Source organism: Sinocyclocheilus rhinocerous, unplaced genomic scaffold, assembly GCF_001515625.1.
Source record: "Sinocyclocheilus rhinocerous isolate Xijiao unplaced genomic scaffold, SAMN03320098_v1.1 scaffold3738, whole genome shotgun sequence".
Lineage (NCBI taxonomy): Eukaryota > Metazoa > Chordata > Actinopteri > Cypriniformes > Cyprinidae > Sinocyclocheilus > Sinocyclocheilus rhinocerous.
In genome coordinates, this window is record NW_015654497.1 from 3,967 (window position 1) to 26,781 (window position 22,815).

Below are 22,815 nucleotides of genomic sequence, written 5' to 3' on the forward strand. Positions count from 1 at the left end.
TAAAGTCATAACATAACATAAAGAGACTTTTCTTTCTTTCTTTCTTTCTTTCTTCATTTTAATTTTATTTTATCATTACACATAAAAACCACAACATACAGGTTTGGAACAACATGCGGATAATACTGACGAATTTTTCATTTAAAGGCACTATTCTCTTATTTATATTCCTACACGTTTAAATATTTTGTCTAAAAATTTTATTCAATATATTAACTGAACATTAACTTTATATTTATTGAACTATTGTTTGAAAGCTATATCTCGCTTGTATTTGTGTTGTTGGTATGAATCTGTGTTTACCTGTGGCCCTCAGCTGAATTACACAAAACTTGACTTTCCAAACACCGTCAGCATTTTTCATTTTGATTTTTATGATCTCTAATCTCTATTTAATTCCCCCCCCCCCACATTAGCTGTGTGGTGTAAAACATCCATCATGTCAGGAATGTTGACAGATTTCTTATTAACCTGACACAAGCAAAATAATCTCCTGTCTTTGTATTTTTAGATAACCAAATATTTTTTCAGGACAAATTTACAATCACATTTCCATTTTGGGTTTCTAGTAAGTGACACACTTAGCGTGAGAAGAGATTACATGAGAGATGGAAAAATATCCATCTGGAAGAGGTGGTACCCATGTAGAAACAGGAAGGCGTGCACATGAGTCACTCATAGAGAGGACAAAAACGTTAATCTTTGTTTTGGCAGTCGCACCGTCCAAACAACCCTAGATGAAAAGTCACTAAAATAACTTACATACAAACTGCAGGGCAATTGAATTCACTGTGTAGACATAAGGCTTCACCAGTGAGAGCTGAGGTATCAGATCTTCATTTCTGGTCCACAATTATCCCTCATTCTGAAACACTGCATCAAGTGAAGGCATCCTTTGTGGTTTTAACTAATTTTATAATGTAAGTAAGTAAACTGCAAATATAACTTGAATGGTGCTCTAATGCTAAGCAAAGGTGTATGAGAATCACACCATGCTATAATAAAACTCCCAAATGACCAGCAAAGGTTAGTCTTGACATTACCAACGATGATGGCGTGTCATTCGTGCTTGCTGCTCGCTAATCTGGAAGGTTGATGCAAATGCCTGAAAAACGTCCTGGCAATTATTTGCATGCAAACAAATGTGTGAGGGTCATTTCAAAAGCTGACTTCTGATCAGCATCTATAGTATAGTTCACTACAGCGGAGTTGGATTTTGTGTCTTTGGTATAATGGTCAAATTCAGCTGGAGTTTGGGAGCAGACAAAGTTGTTTCACTGGGATAGATAGCTGACTATATTTCCTGCCACTTACATCTGACGTATCTGCATCATGGAAACGGGTAAGGTGTAGTTTTACCTGTTCTTGGTATTTAAAAACTCTGTAGCTCGAGCTCAGTTTTTGTCATGCTGCTTAATTTGAAGGTTAAGATTAATCTTCTTGGAATGATTGAACTACATCACTTACTATTTAACTCTAACGATAACCGTTCTGATTACTTAATTACAAGACAACTTCATGATAGACATGGCTCAGTGTACTTTGAAGCAGTTTTAACTTGCTTATAATACAGAAAATTGCAACAAATTTATATATCAGACAGTCTTCGATGCTTGTAAGTGGCAGCAGAACTTCAGAGCTCCTCAACTTCATTCATGAAGCTGGGGTCTTTTACATAACGCTACAATAATTTTTGCATGCAATTTCCTATCACAGACATTTTAAATTGCAAATACACTGTTCTGTTGACTAGGATCTTTGCTTCCCAGGAATCGTCTTATTGTATTTTCTGGAAATGAACTTCAACATCAATGCTGAATGATGACCTTGTTTGGCTCCGTTTGCATCTTCCACCATTAACTATGAGGCATATTTGACATAAACATAAAAGTGGTGTTTCAACTGGACGGAGTTAGTGTTTGTAAACTGCTCAATTTGCATTGACCAAAAACCAAAGATAATTTCCATGCCAGTTACAGATGCATGCCATAAAACTGACTAGAGATACCGAACCTGCTCGAAAATGAAGCTGCAAATGAGAAATTATTGTACACTTGTGATAATAAATGTGCAGTTATTAAACAAACCAGAGCTTCGGTCTCAATACTATCAAAAGCTGTATTTGTGTGCAACTGTGAATTCATTTGACTGACATTCACTCATATGATTAATAACCTACACAAACGGAATAACATCAGGCATCCACCATTAATCAGCTACGTTTTTCCATGTTTACAAGTACCTTATGCTCTCTGTGTATTTTTGCAGAGTTCTCGAAGAGAGTGTATCAGGGAGTCAGGGTGAAGCACACAGTGAAAGATCTGCTGGCAGAAAAGAGGTCACAGCAGACGAGCGGCCCGCGCTACGCTGTAAGTCCACCGCTTAATCGTACCTGGTCAATACCCTCAACTGAAACATACCCCGCCCTGTCATTCACAATGCTTCCTTTCACTCCATTCACCCTGCCACTCTGCTCTTCTTTCATATATGCAAACAGACAGTTTAAAACAGTTGGTATATTCTGTGCCCGGCCACTTTATTCGCTCATTGGCTTATCTTTTTTATTCTAATGATGAACCTATGGCCTCTGATACAAGCCCTCGGAGTCTCGTCCTTTTCTCACATGGGTGGGATGAAGCAAAGCCCGTTAGTGAATGCCTGCACATAAACGGCAAACAATAGCAGCAGTGCTGATGGTCATGAGCTGCTGAGGTTTGGGAGTCAGCCATTCTTTTGCTGCTGTAGTATGGCTATGCAAAGTCAAACACTCGCACACCTGCTCCACTGTATTGTTCCTCCTGTAGACCACAGACAAGTCGCCTGTTGTCACTCTAGACAAGCACAAATCAGACTTGCAGACATCTGGCTGCACAAGAGAGAAAGCTTTTCTCCATGTCAATGGCACGCTGAACTCGCTTTTGTTTGAATAAGTAGCATAATGGCTTCTGTCTCGCCACTGTACAAACTAATAGTAATGCAAAATTTTAAAACATTGTATTTGTATTTAATTTAAGGCTGTCAAATCGTGATTAATCGCATCCAAAATAAAAGTTTGTGTTTACATAATATATGTGTGTGTACTGTATATATAAAAACACATACATACATGTATATATTTAAGAAACATATGTAATATATATTTATATTTATATATAATATAAATCACATATATATATATATATATATATATACATGTATGTTTGTTTATTTAAACATGTAAATATATACAGTACTCACACATATATTATGTAAACACAAACTTTTACTTTGGATGCGATTAATCACGATTAAATGATTTGACAGTCCTAAATAATACTTAAACAATATTAAGTATTGTGAAAATAAAATGAACCTTTCTAAAAAGTGAAAATTATTAACACATTAAATGTTTTTAAATTCTTTAAAAAAAAATTATACATATACATATGCAGTTGTGGTCAAAATTTATAAAATATAAAAAATAACATGTATTTTGTACAATCCCTCTTATGTTGGTAAAATAATTTACATTTTTGCAGATATTGTATGTATAATTTTGACCACAATGTGTGTGTGTGTATACTTTAATTTTAAGTATAGTTAATTAAGTATACTTACTTTTTAAACTAATATTATAATATTTACTTCTTATATATTCTTTAATATTTGCTTCTTAATACTCTTAAAATTATACAATATATACATATATTCAATGAATAAAATTATATATATATATACAGTATATAGTATAATAATATATATTATATTTTTTATAATTTTTAATATTATAAAAAAATATATATATATGACAATTGTGACTTCAGATTTCCATGTTTGATGTATTCTTGGTTCTTTGTGCCGTGACTGGTAATTAATCTTTTGTATGTTATGCACCAGCTGAAAAGTAACTATGTTTTCGAAGAATAATAAAAAGATGTGTATATAAGTGTCAATCATTGTGATCCCACGGGGACACGACTGAGACCAAACACATACCACAATGGCAGAGCAGGGGGAGGGTTGCACAGGAGAATCGGAGCATGTCGAGGCCACGCAGAACAAAAATGGCTTTATAATAAGCTTACATCTGTATCTATGGCCTTTTATTTGGGGTAGAAGAGCCATCTGCAGACTTCAGCAAATGTTGTCCACAGAAGTCATGTCCAAACACAGGACCAAAACAATACAGACACTTGCCAGGGGTTCCAGACGAACAATAGTAAAATACTACTCTTGTATAATCTTTGGTCAAAGAAAAATGTTTAAATAAAAGTTGCATGGTTCAGAGGATAACAAACATTTTACAGTGAGAGCTGATATTACAGAATGTGATTAGATTTTATTTTACATATTGTTTCAAGTATTGTGCTACTAGTCAGTGTTATGTTAGTAGGATTGAGACACTACATACCTCATATATTTTATTAATATTTCTCTTTTTTTCCATTTTAGTTTTACTTAATTTTAGTAATTTTTAATTTAGTAATTTTTTTTTATAATATGTCAACATAGTTTGTATTAATTTTTATTTCAATTTTAGTTTAGTTATTTTAGTGCATCAAGTTTAAATGAAAAAAACAAAACAAGGAATGTTGCATTGGCAGCTAACTGAAAAAAAGCAAACAAATAAAATATTAAAAATAAATAAAAGGCCAAGCACGAATCGTAACAGCCATTTCAAAATGATTTCAAAAAGTAAAAGACTATGATTTATGAACCAGAACAGGAAAAAAACAAAAAAAACAAACTGGGAATCACACAAATTTTGCATCTACACTAAAATGTCACTTTATTTCTAGCAACATGGCATATGCAAATACTCTCCATATAATACATGTGGACATAATACATATCGTCCAGGCGTCAATTCAAAAAGCAGAGTCCTGGTAAATATGAAAAGCGAAAAAGTGCCTGACAACTTAATGCACAGAATCTTCATTTTACTGTTTCACACTCTTGTACAGTAGAGTTATTTCATTGCTGGCTCGAGAGGCTCTCCACCCCGAAAACCACCAACCCCCTCACTTCCACCTACTCCAGCTTGGTTTATCTTGAGGCTGAATCAGGTGGAGTACCACAGCCTTTCTAGCTCTTCAACAGCCTGATTTCCATACCATGCCTTCAAAGAGGCACTGAGGCGTAGGTTGTTCACATAGGGAAGTCTTGGGGCGAGCAAATGACATTCAAATACTAGCCTCAAAATTTGCTTGCCCTCCAGCCAGTGCTGCCTTGATATCAGCTCTTTTATGCTTGTAATATGCAAACGAAAGAGAGCCTGTGTCTGTCTATTGCCTCACCAATAACTCTCAACCATTTAATAACAAAATTGTATGCTACAAATCTCTAAGTCCCACTGGCGTTTTAGTAGTAGAAGAACTGTACCTTAACTAGTCGCATCCTCTAGTCTTGCAAAACTGGTTGGAAGAGAAAATGAGATACAATACATTTGTGTTTTAGAGTCTGCACTGATGAATATCATTGTGTTTTTGATTTTTGTTTTTCATCGGATCAGGTTGTTTGATTTGAACACTTGCAAGTGAGGCACTCTTTGCAATCTCTCTGAGATTTCTGGCAGTTCAATAGATGTATGCAAATATTAGCTTGTCGTGTGCCATTAAGACTGGATTGCATTAGTCAAACGAGCTAAATAATCACAGAAAACTGATGGTTAATGTGGAAAGTGATGATATCAACCTTTTTTCCTAGGGTGTGTCATCTCCTCCGAGTCCGTTTGTTCAAATGACTGGTGAGTCTCCAAACACTTCACAAGTCTATTTAATTCAGAAATGTGCAATGCTATTTCTAGATATACTGTAAATACTGTCTTGGTCATGAAATATTTTCATGTAATGATCAAGATTGTTGTGGTCTCTTCAGGTTCTCACATGCTTCCGAGTTACTACGGCATGAGAAGACCTTTCATTGCAGACACAGAGTTTTGTTCCTCAACGAAACCCTTTTCTACTGATGTCTACCCCTCATCGCTTATGGGAAAGTCTCTCTCGTGTGACACCGGATGCGTGTCTGGTTATTCCTCGCTTATAGACAGCTACTACCCGGAGTCTTTTGGCGACTACCGCAGCACACCTTTCTCCAGCGGAGGAAGTACGATATTCTCGCCCTCTACATTGTCTTCTTTGCTTCCTTCTTACTCCAGTGACTCATCGCATTATTTGCTGGTAAGATATGGCACATGGAGTGAGGTGGCACAGTAACAAATATATATATATATATATATATATATATGTCAGTGATGTTTAAATGTAGCCAAAATCGTTCATATGGTGTGTCCATCTGTCCAAGTCTACAAGTGCGGGACAACATTTGTTCTGCTTTATGATAGAAATATTTAGTAGTTCAGCCATTTTTAAGCTATAAAGGGACTTTTTTTTTTTGCTTTTATTTGCATATGGGACAAAGTTCAAATTAATCAATAAATTAAATAAGTTTGCAGGCAGTTTCATCTAAGTAGTACAAGTTTTTAGAAAACAAAATACAATTATGTAATTAATTTTAAAAACATTTCAATATTACATTAATATTATCACATTTTATATGTTTATATAATTACAATTAAATATATCTTTTCATTTGATTAATTTATTTCAAATTAACATTAGTTTTATCTTTTTTTTTTGGGGGGGTAAAAATATAAAAATGTAGTAGTAATTTTAGTTTATAAAATATAGTATTAATTTGTAAGATATATTGTATATACTTTATTATATTTATTTATAAATATTTTTCAGTTTCATCCAAGTATTATACGTTTTAGTAAAAGAAAAGAAAAGATTTACATATTTAATTGTTTATTTTATGGGCATATGGGACCAAGTTCAAATGAATCAATAAGTTAAATAAGTTATTACGGGCGGTTTTAACCAAATAGTACACATTTTCAGAAAAATGTTTAAAAAAATTAATTTTAAATAAATGTATATATATATAATGTATATTTATATATATAAATGTATATTTAATATTTTTTGTACTGAAAACAAATTAAAAATAAAGTTTGCAGTCATCCAAGTATTTAAATAATTTACAAACGTATTTTATTTTATTTCATAAGTTTATTCTGGCCTTGACCAGTTCTTTTAAACAGTTCTCACTTTACAACATCATACTGGCTTTTTTGTGTGCTGTGCCATTCTTTTGTGTATATTTTTCACATTTTTCTCTGTTGTCTGTTATCTCTCCCATCGTTATTCATCTTGTTCGAAAAGATCTTGTCTTTAGTACAAGGAGATACAGCAAGCTTTTGAATTTAGTGTCTCGTGACTTAAGTGAACATTCTAATTGTAACGGGGCTGACGAGACGTGAGACGTGTGGATCCATCTGCAAGCTTTATTAAAGAGACGTGGTAAACAGGCAGGGTCAAACAATGGCAAACAGGTATATGGCGGGCAAAACACAAGAATAGTCCCAGGGCTAGCGTAGGTCACCGATCGGCAGACAGAATCACAGGGGCGAGACGAGAGGGAAAAATCCAGGAAAACAGGCAAAGATCAAAAACCGCAAAAACAGGCAAGGCAAGGCAAGGCAAAACAAGGAAAACACAGAGACTCGGAATGGGGTACGGGCTAAACAATACTCAGCAGAGAATGGTGGTTTGAGTGGGTGTTATATAGTGAGTGAGGTGATAAGCAACAGCTGTGTGCAATGAGTGCAATCAGTGCAGTGTGCAAACCGTGCAATGAATGATGGGATATGTAGTCCGGGGTGCTATGCAACAGTTTGTGTTGTGCGAGAGTCAATGTAATGGAAAGGGTGACCTCTGGTGGTGAATAAACGGAAGTCCATGGACCGAATTCGTGACACTAATATTCTGTGATGTAAATCGCTGGCACCTCAGACTTGAGGGTAATGAATTCTTGCTTATGTTCACTGCAGAGGGACTCTTGGGAGCCCACGGGGAGCGACGCGGTGGAGGGTTTGTGTGGAGATGCTCTGGCTCCCATGCCCCTGTCTACACCCAGTTCTCTGGTCAACCCCGAGACCGTCAGCCCGACCCAGTTCCGCTCATCATCCCGGGGCTCTAGCATGACGTCTTCACAGTCGTACTCTCTCCATTCACTAGATGAAGTCAATTATCACTCCTCATTTCAAACCACCTCTGGCAGCTTTGCTTCCCCTTCATTCATGACTGAGCCTGCATCCAAACTAGTGCCAGTACTACCCCCAGAAGATACTGAAAATGCCCCTTCAGCTTTGAGCAACAGCCTGGCTTGGGGCAAGGAGGACACTGCTAGCACTTGGTCACATTATGAGGTCAGGAGGGCATTCTGAGATTGAACTGGAAGGAAATAAAGGCTTCCCAGCCTTGCAGATCAACACCTCTTCAATACACAACAATTAGCACTCAAATGTTTTTGCCAGTTTTACTTAGCAGAGCTAAGGCTTAACATTGGGGAACAAATTATATCTTCGATTTATTGATTTATTTGTATCATTTATTATAATTGTATCTTCTTTTTTTGTCATCACAACTTATATTGTGTCAGCTGGATAATTAGGATAATAATCAGTATAAGGAGTCTGTTTATTCGAATTTTTATTACTGTGACACATAAGTGACTGTGAGTCTATATAAATGTATATTATCTGCAAACGTTAAGTGTTACAATATTTATAGTCAATGTGTAATATCTAGCTAGTCCTATTTCTCTTCTTGTGACTCTTCAAAAACCTGTTGTGAAAATGGTCTAAAAGGTAAATAAACTAGAATTACAAAAAAAGCATTCTTGTAACTCTACAGCACGATGGAATTCAAAGAATTATAAAAAGAAGATATAAACAACAGAAAAAAACCCATTATATTTAATGAAATCTCATTTTATTGAACGATTAAATATACAAACATTTTCAGGACAACAAAAACATTAAAACAAGTTTTTCATTAATATATTCATATTTATTAAAATACAACTTAGAGGATTAGGAAAAATACATAACAACAGATTTCTTTTTTTCTTCTTTTTTAGTCTGTCAGGAACTTTTTATGTACATACAATATACCATATAAAACTAATAAATTCACCTAAAATTGATTGATCTATCAGATGCTGTCCTATAATAACAAATATTTTTTTAAGATTAAAAGAAAAAAAAATTTCAGAAGGATTGCTGAAATGAGAGCACAAATCAGACCATAATTCACAATATTCACAATTAAATAATAATAATAATAATCAGAATCAGAATGAGCTTTAGGTATGTTTTCACATACGAGGAATTTGTTTTCATGACAGAAGCTTCCGCAGTGCAACAGAATGACAGCGACAGAACAAAAACACAGATAATAAAAGAATAATAAAAAATAAAAAAAATAGAACAAGTAAATAAGGAATAACAATATATAAATTGACAATTGTATGTGCAGGTATATTACAATAGACAGTTTTGTATGTACAGGTATATTATGTGCAAATTAATAATAAACAATAAAACTGCTATCAAGTTGAAAGCTTACAGGCAATAATTTAAAGCAGATTTCTTTGAATTAGAGTAGGCTACTGATTCAATAGATGCAATAGCAATATATATTATTATTTATTATTACTATTTTAACCAGTAGAATTTACCTCTGCGTGTGAAAAGTTTGGAGAAATTGCTGAAAGTGCATTACATTTATTGCCAAATAAACTAATTATGCTTTATATTCATATTAGCTGAGTCAGATGAAATAGTTACACGCAATCTTCTTGCAACATGACCTGCAGTTCTCCCGTTTCATCAGTAGGGGGCGACATTCAACTATCTCGTAGTAACCGACTTCCACAACCCGGTTGAAATCTTTCTTAGAGATTTTTTTAGGATTATGGAAAATCTGTTCATAAATTTGACTGATAATAAAGGGCTGGTAAGAAAACAATATTTTGAAACTGGAGGTATATCTGCAGCGGATTAACTTTACAAAACAATTTCACAAAGGCATATTCTTTCACATATTCTGCCGAGACAGAGTTTAAATTTAGACTTACCAAGGTGTTTGAAGATGTATTAATAAAGTACCCCATATTTTTTTCAATACTTAAATCTCTAATTATTCTGCCGTTTCGAACGAAATGTTCGATTTGTCTGTACTACATGTCACATAGAGCCATTTTCGGGCTTCTCTTCTAAGACAAAGAACATCGGCATGTAGGTTAATCATTCTACATGCGTTCAGTCTTAAATACTCGACAATTAAATCTGACACGCGTAAATAAACAACGGCATTATGATTTCAGAGGTCTCGAAATGTAAATGTGCCACTTGGAGCTTTTCATTTAAATAAGGCTATTTCAGAAATTAAAAGTGACTAAAGTCAGGTGTGTGAGATTCTGTTTGAGATCAGCACCACACAGCATCAAACAACACCTTACTTATACATTTTTTAAGGATTTAAATGATTATAATATGTAAAGATCAATTAAACCGATGCATTAAAACAAAAATACCCTGAGAAAATAAATTAATAAATATTATTGTGAACACTGATCGTTTAAGTCTCAGTTAACTTGGAAATGCCGAGGACCCTTTCAATTAAATATATAATTATAATTGAATTTATTTCATATTCAGCTTTGTTATACCTGCCTCCACTGTCCTAATAACTTGACTTTAGCAGACGTCCCAACTGTTCTGATGACAAACATGGCTGCTATCATATGCCACGCCCACTACTCTAATAATTCTTAAAATACTGCCTAAATTTGATCCACAAGACGCAATATTAAATTTTTGTGACAAGACTACCTATTACAGAAGATATTTACAATGTGTCATGGCATGTAAAACTTCATTTGAGCCTTCAGTCTCACTGCAAAGTTGAAATAGTGCTTCTAAGTGAGACTCCAACCATCAACACCAAAAGGATGATAAGATGTTAAAAATATATATTTGGTTGATGTCAAAATGTGAAATAACACAACATTCTATTAAAAGAGATGTTGTTATATGCACTGTAATAGCGAATATCACTCAGAAATAAGTCTTTTTATGAAGCCTTTGAATATTCAAATTGAAAGTATAGCGCAATCAAATCATTGTCAAATCATTGAGTTCTTGGGGTTTTAAATAGTAGGGATGAGGGGAGAAAAACTCAAACTAAAATATCCCTAGCTATATTACTGTGTAATTGTATGTCCTGAGAGTGTTTTGAGGTTACTTTATTGAGACTTTTTAAGACTTTTGTGAATAATTCGTTCTTGCCCATATAATAGAGCAAAGAACTGACGTTGAGGTGTTTTACTGTAGCTCTGCCAGAGATTTCCTCCTTTTCAGACCAATATGTCTGGTAAGTAAAAATTTCTTTTTCTTTCATATAAGATGTTTTCTTCTTCAGCAACCTGAAAAACAGTGAGAGAAAAAAATATATTAATTAAAATAATTAAATACATTGGTAAACGTTTCTTGGAAATGTATAGGTCAAAACTTCAGTCTTACTAATATTTTAAAACAGCAAACACATAAGAAGGATTACATGCATTTTTATATAATCAGTTGATTGAATAAATGTGCTATATGAAATGTATTTCTTGCAGTTTAATGGGAATAATAATATTTCTGGTGATTAATTCAAGCTCAAGTTTTATTTATAGCTTGAATTATCTGTCTGCCTTGTATTTTTTGCTCAACTTTTCTTCAAGCAAAACTGAACATGGATTTATCTGAAGATTTATTTACTGTGTTATTTTAAACTTTACGATGTCGACCATCGTGTCAATTGAATGCAATGATTTCCTGAATAACCAACAGTAAACGATGGCTGAATATAATTTCGACATTTTAACCAGAATCCAAACTTTGCTTCAGAGCGCATATGAATAGACTACTCATTAAAATAGGTTTAGGTGTCAATGAGCCCATCAAAACACAGCCGAGGGACGTTTTTGCTGTCTTCTCAAGCTCAGCGCACTTTTTGCCCTCTGTAAACTCAACTGCCTCCATGAACTCAGCCATGGCGTGGCGTTGTTTTGAATCACTTATGTTCAGACAGAATTTTTATATATAGTAGCTAGGCTATATTAACAGGGATCAGGAAGACGTCCCACCGTGTATGTCTTCACGGGGCTGAACAACCAATTAAAAATTTTGGAAAGAAGGACAACTATTTTCCATCTATTTTTGCACATTTCATTTTGGGGGAAGTTATTAGGCGCGGCTTCACTCATATAGGAAGAGATAAGAGGACTGCCCATTAACTATATCAAGAAATAACTTCACATTTACCAAGCGGATCGCAAAAACTAACTTGGACCCCGGACGTTTTTAGGGAATTTAAAACAACTGTTGCTTATCGACAGCGTCCTCGTAAACAAATCGGGCTTTTCTGCAGCAAATCTAAACGGGTTTTCTGTTGGACCCCGGCTTGAGTTTACCATCTATTTTTCAATGTACATTCTCTGTTCTCTTGTATGCGGCTTTTGCTGTAATAAGAGTGTTTACTTACGGTTGTAATTCGTAGAGGCGTCTACCGAGGAAGCTTCTCTTTCTCCTTGTCTCGCAAGCAGAGTTTTACAGTGTTTTTACTTCGCTCCCGCGAACCCAACTTTGTGCGCATTTGTGCTCTCGAGTGAAACTGTCAATGACTAGATTAGGGTAGGCCTACTCGCCAGTTTAGTCGGGTTTTAATTTACAGCTACAAGAAACTAGACTGCTCGAACTCCAAATTAAAACCGTCGTCCCGAGGCAAAGATGGCTAGAGAGCATGTTTCTCGAAATTCTCTACAGTCTATTGTAATGCGAAACTAACTCATTCACTGCCGGATCACTATGCGCTCAGACAAATGGAGTCTTAACTGGGAAGAAGGGCATAGTTTTCTAATCTTGTGTGATATCTTATATTTATTGGCGTTTTCCAATGGCATATGGAAAAAAGCGAATGCTATCTGTGTATGGTGAATAAGGGGCAGTGACAAATAAGGACGTCGAAGATTATAAATAGGAGAAATATTCTAAAGATCTACTAAATAGATGTGCCAATAAGGTCTTGATGTAATCTCTGTATTAATGTTGCTTCATTCATTTTCATTCATTAAAAACATTTTTTTTGAAATATTTTCGTTTAATGACTCTAAAATGTCAAGTGGTGTAAACATTAAGTAAAAAGTGGCAAAATAGTAGGCTACTTTCCTTGCAACTTCATTATTTTGACATGAGATCGTTTTTTTTTTCAAAACAGTTTAAAACACATTTTACACAACGTAAAACAACTAAATTGCTTCCCACACAGACATTCATTTTCATTATAGGTAGAAATGCTATAATGTCAACATATTTGACTTTGAAGCCCCACAATTATATATATATATATATATATATATAAACACACAAGAACTGAATAAATCTCTTCTATGAAGAACATGCATTCATTATCTAAATTTTGATATTTAAAAATATATATAATATATATATATATTTTTTAATTTATTAAAAAAATGTGATATATATAAAATATCAAAATTTAGATAATGAATGTAAAGTTGCTTTGCAACGATTTGTATCGTGAAAAGCGCTATACAAATAAACTTGAATTGAATTGAATGCATGTTCTTCATAGAAGAGATTTACTCAGTTCTTGTGTGTTTTTATTGACATATCAGATCCAAACAAAAGTCACTTCCCTTACCCAGAAACATTGTCTTAAATAAAAGATGAATGTAAAAACTCTGATTCCAATACGTTAACATTTTCCTTTTGGCAAAATAAAAAGAGCTTTTTTTTCTGCACAGACTGCTTTACAGATAATCTGAATTTGGACAAAATATTGAAAATTAATGTCAGCGGTGAATGAAAATGAAATAAATGTTTAAATTGTTTTTTCCAGCAGATAAACCCAAGGTATACCAGGGTGTGCGTGTGAAGACCACTGTTAAGGAGTTACTGCAGAAGCACAGAGCCCTGCAGGCACAGAAAACCGCAACGGTAAACAATGGTATTGGATAGGCTACCAATAAAACTCATAAGTCAGACACTACTGACGTACAAGTTTATGGTGGGCAAACTAAAACGAAGCCTGGTCAGTGTAATACCAAATCTAATCACCAACCAAATATCTTAAAGCAACAAACTAACGGCAGATTTCTGCTGTTTTTCAGCTGAACGAAAGCAATAATTAATATTTTCCCTTGCTTCTTTCTCTCTTTTACAATTGCAATCCTATAGAAATCACAAGCCATGGCTGCTCGCGATGTCTGCTCTACGACCATGAATAGTAAGTTTAAAATACTAACAAATTAACTGGACGGCGATAACTGATAGTAATCTCAATCCCTTGTCCCATGCAGTCGAGACATTTCACAAAACTGTTTACAAAGCATCAGATTTCAGTAAACTTACAAGCACCTTTTGTGGATATTGAAGAAACCTTCTGCCTGCTAACATGTAAGAGCTTGAATTTTAATCAGGAAACCTGAGACAAAGACAAAACAAATTATACCGACTGCATGCAACTTACTGTATTCCAAAATAGAAACCCTTTTCATCCACCGTCAGGCATTAGCTCTACATTTACAATCTTACAGGGAAAAAAAGAAATAAAACAACAGTGACACCTACATCTATGTGTTCCTTACAGATCCGTGAATGATCTCCTTTTTATAAACTACTATTCAAATGTGATTTAGCTGTTTGGCTGATGGTCTCGTGACATCATCTCAAGTCTTGCTGGCCTAATTTAAATGTTCTCCTGTGCTCAAGCCAGCATTTTCTTCTGTCTTACCCACAGCCCACCTTGATGTCTTTGGAATGCAAGCTCCAGAGCCCTATTTCCAGACACGTCCCTTTACCGAAAATGTCAATATCCCGATGGAGAATGCTTATGATCATCAACAGATGATGCACTTGATGCCACCTGAGACTTTCAGCGGCAGTAATTTCGTGTATCCCACTTCTTCGCAGTGGTCTAATGGATATATACCTTCTAATACGGACCTCTATGGTACTAGCCTGGTATGTGTTTGGTGCTTTTATTTTTTTAGTAAACCTTTTTTTGGGGGGGCATTTGGACGGTTCTGATGCTCAAGTATGTTTTCACTAAAAATAAAATCACGCGTGCAGAATATTTAATAATTAATTTTTCCTCAGGTATCGAGATCACCCTCAGACTCATTCAATCTCCCAAGTCCAGTCGACTACAACAGTTACTCTCCCCCTCAGTCCAAATCTTCATCTTCTTCGTGCTATAGCTCTCCAACGCGGATGGATTTGAGCTCCAGTTTCTCTCCAGAAAATTACCACTATCAGCATTGCAACCTACAGCATTGCTTTTGTCTGTCGCATTGGTCCAATGTGCAGGAAGGCATGGCAACCTCGGAGTTTGCGCCCTACGGCTCTTCAGACTGTTTGTATTCATATGGCGACGACAGTAATTTCAGAAGGGATACTTCAAACTCAGAGATGTGTTACTTAAAAAATGCATTTTGAAGCACTTTGCGCGAAAATTCAGTGTCATAATTGATTCATTTGAATGCATGTGTTGTATTTTAGTTTAGATAAAAGAACAAGCAGTGATAGAATGCATGATTTACAAATTATTCATTTATCTTTTCTACAATAAACATATTTTTTTTCGTAATTATACTGGCATTGGGGAAATATTTCAGATTTACAGCGTGCAGTTTCTGTTTAACTCTTGAAATGTACATCGGAGCTTCTATAGTTTTTTATTTATTTTTATTTTTTTTACGTACAAATAGATCTGTGGCACTGAGGGCTCATTTATTGTTTTGCATGTCAACATTCGACATTATGAAAAATACCAGAAGAAAGCTTAAAATGTGTTATTTATGAAAACGGATTTTGTCCTGTAACTACAGTTGTTAACATTTTTCTTTGCTCCTAACAAATACACTGTAAATGTCAACTCACACTGAAAACATAAGTTTAATTGCTGCCTTCATAATTTTAAAGTAAAAACAAAGCATGCATTGCACTTTTTCAATACTTTACTGAGTAAATATAAAGCTCATAAAATTTGTTAGAAATTGCAGAAATTATTGAGACAAGTTCATTTATAGAAGAAGTTTGTTATCTATAAGAATATAGACGATTTATGATTTATCTATAAACTGGTTGTCACAGCACAAACTGATCGTGGAACAATGAGTCATTATCACACACTTTCACCAAAAGATAAAATGTAAAGAAAGTCGCAGCCCCGTTAACTGAGGTTCAGAAGAAGCTAAAAGACAATAGGAATCCCACAAATTGCATTTAATGTAGATATATCTCAAGAGGTTAACAATTATACATGTGAATTGGTAAACTGGTCAGGGACAATCGTATAATCTCATATAAAATACGATTTCTAAACGATAAGCAGTGTATACACTCAAAGGCTATTCACTTTAAGCTTGTCCTAAGTTTTCCGAAATGAAATATAAAATAGAAATCAATTCATGCTTGGATATCTGTTTTTAAACATGCCGAGACATGTTTTTTTTATATTAAATGTCCCGTGTCTTTAACTTTGGAACTTGGCACGCTAATCACTAAACGGTCACGCAATGGTGTATTCATTAACTACAGAAATCGGGAATGTTTTGCAGTCAAACAGAAGGGTGTGTACAGTGATCCAGAATTGGCAGACGCACACGCTTTGTGCCTGCTGCTCACAAACTTGGAATTCCCCTCGGGAAAGCAAAGGACAAGAAAGTCTTCCTCTATCTACACCTTGGCTTCTTGTTTCCTTGAACGGCTTCCCTCCCACTTCTGCACAACGTGAGGTCTGACAGCGATACTGATTCCAGCACACACTTCTCTCATGTTTTTTTCTTCTTCTGAAAAAACAAGGTAATTGTTATTCTTCTCATAGAGTGCAGTCCAGCAATAGATTTTCCAACAGACTGTATAAGCACGCCACTGGGAACCACAATGGAAAGGCCTGGGGGACGCGGGTGGACTGAGTCCGGGGAGCTCCAGTTCAAACTGGTTACGTTTTTGTAGGGAAATGAAAAGGATTTCTGACTTTTTCACCTCAGTATAGTCTAAATGAGCTGTGAAAAAATCCCCACCCAAATGTAGCGGGATCTTGTGCGTCAGTGGTTGCGTAATGCTCGTCTTTGTGAATGGCCGCAACACGTATCCGATGCGCGTCCTTGCAAGATCTTTCAGTAAGTTATGTCAGCTCAGTTAACAGGTGCTGAATTAAGAATATTAAGAGTATTTTAAGAGTAATTTATACTGTATAAGAAAAGTAGTACGTTTGATTTCACTGGCATCATTGCTCGGTGTTTGCATATCTGATAGTGGATTATCTACATTTGTCAAATACACGTTTTGGACGGTTTCATGTAGCAACAAAATCACTTTGCATTCAATATTTTATGTATTGCTTAATACAGCGCTTGAATGAACAAGAATAAAGTTACACATATAAATGGCTATACTATTTAAATACCAAAGTGGGGGTCTATATATTTTTTTATATAGACAATATAACACTAGGGTTACATGAAAAGGGTCTGTTATAAAAACAAACAAACAAAACACATATTTGTGAGCATTAGCGGATCTTAAGGTGAATAAATCACAGTTTTCATCTGTGAATCCGGCTAATCATGAAACAGCTGTGTCCTCGTCAGGGGTGCAACTCTGGTCTGACAGGTAGGGGGTGGGGGACGGGGCAAAACCCGAGTTTTGGGTAATAGTTCATTTTCATTTCAGTTACAACATACCATTTTAATATGCAATTCATTATCAAAATTAAAACAAAACCTTGCATTTTAATAAATAATACATAAAGGCAAGTAAACAGTCAGTAATACATTTACAAATTATAGCAACAGCACAAAGATACAAATGAAACAATGTGCTTTAAGTTTTTCAGCTGTTCAGGAATTAAATACTATATATGTCACCAGTTCACCAGCTCCTTTCACCATGCCTATCACCCTCAGCACTACACTTCCCATGATCCCCTCTGTCTACCACCTGCACTTACTCCCCAACCACCTACACCTGCACCCGCTCATCAGGACACATACTTAAGCAGTTCGCACACACATCTTAGGCTATGTCCACACGAAGCCAGAGTTTTCCCTATCTGATCTTTTTTTCCCCTCGTCTCAAGAAATATCTGTGTCCACACGAAACCGACACAAAACGATGTAGTATACAGGCCAGACCAGCATGTGGTGCTGTAATTCTACTACAGAGATACACTAAAAACAGAGAAGAAGACTTGGACTATGTGCATAAACCTTTGTCTGACTAGGGGCGAGACGTGGGCTGATGATGTCATCGTTTCAAAAAATTTACAGATTCGCTGTACACATGAATACGCAAGGTTGGCATTTTCAGATTTATCCACTCTGGGACGCGGTTTAAAAAAATATAGTTTTCACTCTCCCAAAACGCCGGATCCGTCTGGACGAAACGCCTATACGATACAAAATGTATGTGTATACAGCTAAACGGGTCTCCGTGTGGACTGGGCCTCAGTGTCTGGTCTCGTTGATCTCTACGGAGAAACTTACCTGGCTACTCACCTGGTTAATGTCCTGCGTCCGTTCCTTAATACCACGATCCAGATCTGCAAATCAGCATCCACCTGCAACAATCAAGAGAACTGTTAGCAGCAAGTTAAGTCCATTGAATTCAACTCTGTTTCTGATGCTCATCCTTATGCATCTCAGCTGTTCTACAAACTTGTGAATAAACATCTTGAGATTGAGTTTACCTCTGAGCATTGCCTGTCTGTTGTGCTGACAGAAGACCAGACCTAAGATGAAGATAGCATCCATTAATGTGTGCCCCATGAAGGAGGATGGACTCTCTGGAGTAGGTACTGTTTTTATCTTCCAGGGTGGCAGGTGTCTAGAGGACTATGAGGAGGAGTTTATAGATACCTGCCACCAAGCTACTTGCAGTGACCTCACTTTGATGGAGGGATTCCAGTTTGGGTAGGATGAGGAGCTCCAATTTGTGATGCTGCGAGGAGATCCCATCTGGTCATTAGCAGTATACTTGAACTTTGCATTATGGATTGCAGGATCCTCATTCAAAGTTGGCGAAATGGAGGCCACTCCAGAGAATGAAATCCCCAAGTTCAGCCGTGAAATGACTCCAGTCCCCGAGTTCAGCCCAGAGTTGATTCCAGCTCCAGATTCTGCTCCAGAGAATGAAAGCCCCGATTCCACTCCAGAGAATGAAAGCCCAGAATCTGCTCCAGTTTTCATCACAGAACCCGCTCCTGAGACAATGCCCCCTATAACCTCTGTCAAGAAGAGGAGGCAGAGAAATAATAAGCATTCAGTGTCGGCTCCAGCCCCTGAGTTCTGTCTAGAGATTGTCTCTGAAATCAGCCCAGAAATGGCTCCAGCAACCAAACGCAGCCCAGTGAGAGCTTCAACACCCAAGTTCAGCCCAGAAAAAACCCCAGTCCTTGAATTCAGCCCAAAAATGGCTCCACAGCCCGAGTTCAGTCCAGAGATGGATCTAGCCTGGTTAGGGCTCCAGTCTGAGACTTCAGTCCCGAGCCTGATCCAGCATCTGACCACAGCCCAGTATCTGTTCCAGCCCCAGGTCACAATCCTAAACCTATTCCAGTCCCTGATCATAGCCCAGTGTCTGTAATTCCAGACCCAGAACACAGACCTGTGTTTATTTTAGCCACTGATCACAGCCCAATGTCTGTTTCAACCCCTGATCTCAGTCTAGTGTCTGCTTTAGCCCCTGAACAAATCTCAGTGTTTGCTCCAGCCCCTGACAGTAGTCTAGTGATGGCTCCAGCTCCTGAGCACAGTACAGAGATGGCTCCAGTCCCTGAGTTCAGCTTAGTCCTAGAGTTCTCTCCAGCCCCAGTATTCAGTAATAAGTCTGCTCCATCCTCAGAATTCTGCATCGAGCCTGTTCTGGCCCCAGAATCAGCCACAGAGGCCACTCGTCCCTGTAAGAAAGTTCTCCATTCACGTCCAGTCCTTGAGTCCATAGTACGAGAATTCCCCCCTAGACCAAGTATCTGCTCCAGCCCCGGACAAGAGTCCAGTGCAGGCTCCAGCCCCCGAATGCAGCCCAGAGATGGCCCGATGCCCATTTTCATCCCAGAGATCTGTACAGAGAACCCACTTCTACTGATTCCTCTCCCTGTTATAGCCGTGACCATAAAGTGTGTTTGGGCAGCACACTGCACTCAGAAGGATATTGAAGCAGAAGCTATTTCCCAGTCTTCTGTCTGTCTAGATACGACCAAGAAGGTCATCCCCAAGTTTTCTGTTTGCCCTGCTGCGGCCATGGAGGCCGATATTATCCCCTATTCTCAAAGTTCCCATATGAAAGCCACGGAGGCCAATATTATCCCCTCTTCTCAAAGTTCCCATGTGGAGGCTGATATTAATTCCTGCTTCCTGAGTTCCCATGTGATGGCTATGGAAGCCTACCTGATCTCCTGTTCCCTGAGTTTCCCTGTAACGGCTACAGAAGCCTGCATGTTTTCCTGTTCATCAAGTGATCTCAAAATAGCTAAGGAGACCGCTATGAGGTCATATTCAGAGTTTCCCCAACACGACCACAAAGGTTATATCTGAAGTTCCTATCTGTATCAATGCTACTGCAGTAGAAGTAAAAGAACCTTCTGCCAGCTTCATCGTGACCGCAGAGGTCTTATCTGAACTTCCAGCCAGCTTCAACGTGACCACAGAGGTTGTATCTGAACTCCCTGTTTGCATCGTCACGACCGCAGAGGTCGTATATGAACTGCCTGTCTGCCTCAAAATGACCAGAGGGATCAAACATGAACTCCCAGTCTACCCCGGAAAAATCACAGAGATCATCCTGGGAAACCCTGCTGTCCCAGTCATGGCCGTGGAAAGCGCTGTGTCCTGATAATTTTTTTTTCTTCTTCTTTTGTTCTTTAACGTTAATGACACAGCCAGCAGCAGGTATGTTAAAAGCTGCTGTCACTTTAAGACCAAATGCACAGATCTGACACACGTGAGATTTTCTCCCTAACAGTTTATGTTCCTTTTAAAACTTTTTATTTAAACTCAGTTAAGACTGCTCTTATGAGGATACATGCCAAAATGTTCATCTTGACTTAATTTTGTGTGTATTTGTCCGTTCAAGCGCCGTAAGACGCAAATGTGAATTCATTTTGGGTTTGCGCACACACACACAGCAAACAGTGTGCGAGTACAGAATTTAGGGTTTCTTGTGCTTGAACAGTTTAAAATCGCTTGAATGCTTAAATCGGTAAGACTTAAACATGCATATGATAAACTTTCGTGACAAATTAAAAAATGAAGCATTAAGCTGAAGGGGGTAATTTTCTAAAAGTTTCCCGCTAAATTACCAAATGGTTCTCAAGTATTGCTACATCCGAAATTTTATTCTCTTTGAGTAAATACTTATTTTGAATAAAGTACTTAATTCACGACTGTAAATAAATATGTTCTATGGAGTAAGCCTATGAATGCATGTAGTATGATTAATCCAGATATGGGCTATTACATTTGTCATATTGTCATTGTCATGTGACCTACCAGTCATTCACAACTCCTCTCCTGTGATCATGGGATAATAAAGTATCCAGTGGATGCACATTTCAGAATGTTGCTGGAAGTGTAGGTCATCTGGGTACTTTTCGCCTACTGTTTCAAGAAGACTGTGAATTCAGCCAGTCTTTCCATAAACTGTTTTCACCTACTATTTAGTTGGGAAGTATGTGTATTCGGATGCAGCCATTTTTTCATTCATGGTTGTAATAATGTTTTAATTATATAAGTTCTATTATACAAATGTTTGATTGAATGATGTTTCTTAAACATTCAGTTGTTATTCTTTAGAATTATGTCCCATATTAATCTAAAAGTCTATTTAAAACTGGATTTTATTGTGAAGAGAGGCTGATGAGATTTAAAATATGCCCCCACCCCTCCCCACACACAAGTCCCCGTTTTTGTGAGATATACAGCGTGACCTGCTAACTACAGAAAATACGTTTTTTTTTTAAAGTAGCGTATTCATCCTTTCTGTTGACACTAATGTCACTGATCCCGCTGATTCATTAGTTTAAACAAGAACATTGTGGACTGCTGTGGAACATGATAACGATTAATTGTGTTTTGCAGCGGCCAGTCCTCGTCTTGCAGGTTAATCTGAGTGTGGCCTGAGGAAGAGGCAGGTATTGTACTCTGTTCTGATGACAGATAACACTATCAGAAACATAGGTGTTTCAGTTGGTGGGAGAGATGCCAAAAATCCTTCAGTAAAGGCATTAGGAATTTGAATTCAGCAGTTTTACACCTTCACCATGTTTAAATAAACATTGATGTTCTGTTAAAACAGGCCGACTGCAATGCAAGCAGCTTTGCATTTTATATGAGTCTTGTACACTTGAGATTTATCTGTAAGTTTGCATAATTTGACCTAACTTGTCATATTACTTTCACCAAAGTTGTAGCTGTGACTTTTTGCAATAAGTCTGATGCAATGGTCAGGCCAATCAGATTTTAGCATTATTAATGCAGTATGGAGGAAGTTAGCTATGTTAATGTAGTCTGTTGGCTAATTAGTAAGAAAATGTGGATGAATAAATCTTTTCGTGGTCATGTTTGATTTATTAAAGAAGGTTAATAAATAATGAAGTATTACGGAACCACATTTGTGTACCAGGAGTGTGTAACGTCTTGGTTACGTACAGTCGTGGTCAGAATTATTGGCACCCTTGGTAAATATGATCAAAGAAGGCTGTGAAAATAAATCTGCATTGTTAATCATTTTGATATTTTATTTTAAAAATATTCAAAAATATCTAACCTTTCATTGAACTAAAACAATTGAAAATGGGGGAAAATCTCATTATGAAATAAATGTTTTTCGCTAATACACATTGGACACAATTATTGGTA

At 36.6% G+C, this 22,815-nt stretch overlaps 2 protein-coding genes across 4 annotated transcripts; both read left to right on the forward strand.

Moving 5' to 3' along the window:
* The first annotated feature begins 1,328 nt into the window (after positions 1-1,328).
* Positions 1,329-8,387, forward strand: LOC107717182 (uncharacterized protein C11orf53 homolog). Its single transcript, XM_016523864.1, has 5 exons — positions 1,329-1,342; positions 2,269-2,369; positions 5,686-5,725; positions 5,857-6,158; positions 7,874-8,387. Exons 1-5 carry the CDS (start codon positions 1,333-1,335, stop codon positions 8,267-8,269), a joined length of 849 nt encoding a protein of 282 aa, XP_016379350.1. The 5' UTR covers positions 1,329-1,332; the 3' UTR covers positions 8,270-8,387.
* A 3,588-nt stretch (positions 8,388-11,975) lies between these two features.
* On the forward strand, positions 11,976-15,537 carry LOC107717180 (uncharacterized). 3 transcript variants are annotated; one of them, XM_016523858.1, is made up of 5 exons: positions 11,976-12,395; positions 13,794-13,891; positions 14,132-14,180; positions 14,694-14,917; positions 15,053-15,537. In XM_016523858.1, the coding sequence occupies exons 1-5, from the start codon at positions 12,359-12,361 to the stop codon at positions 15,389-15,391; spliced, it is 747 nt and encodes a 248-aa protein (XP_016379344.1). In that variant the 5' UTR covers positions 11,976-12,358; the 3' UTR covers positions 15,392-15,537. The 3 variants fall into 3 exon arrangements, with proteins under 3 accessions (XP_016379344.1, XP_016379346.1, XP_016379345.1); XM_016523860.1 differs by having other exon boundaries at positions 11,984-12,360; XM_016523859.1 differs by lacking the exon at positions 11,976-12,395 and having other exon boundaries at positions 13,884-13,928.
* Positions 15,538-22,815: the final 7,278 nt, after the last annotated feature.

Coding starts and splice junctions, on each gene's coding strand:
- LOC107717182 (XM_016523864.1), top strand. Junction 2,370..5,685: donor CGAGCGGCCCGCGCTACGCT/GTAAGTCCACCG, acceptor CTTTTTTCCTAG/GGTGTGTCATCTCCTCCGAG. Junction 6,159..7,873: donor ACTCATCGCATTATTTGCTG/GTAAGATATGGC, acceptor TGTTCACTGCAG/AGGGACTCTTGGGAGCCCAC.
- LOC107717180 (XM_016523858.1), top strand. CDS start 12,359: ATGTACATTCTCTGTTCTCTTGTATGCGGCTTTTGCT. Junction 12,396..13,793: donor TCTTGTATGCGGCTTTTGCT/GTAATAAGAGTG, acceptor TGTTTTTTCCAG/CAGATAAACCCAAGGTATAC. Junction 14,918..15,052: donor ACCTCTATGGTACTAGCCTG/GTATGTGTTTGG, acceptor ATTTTTCCTCAG/GTATCGAGATCACCCTCAGA.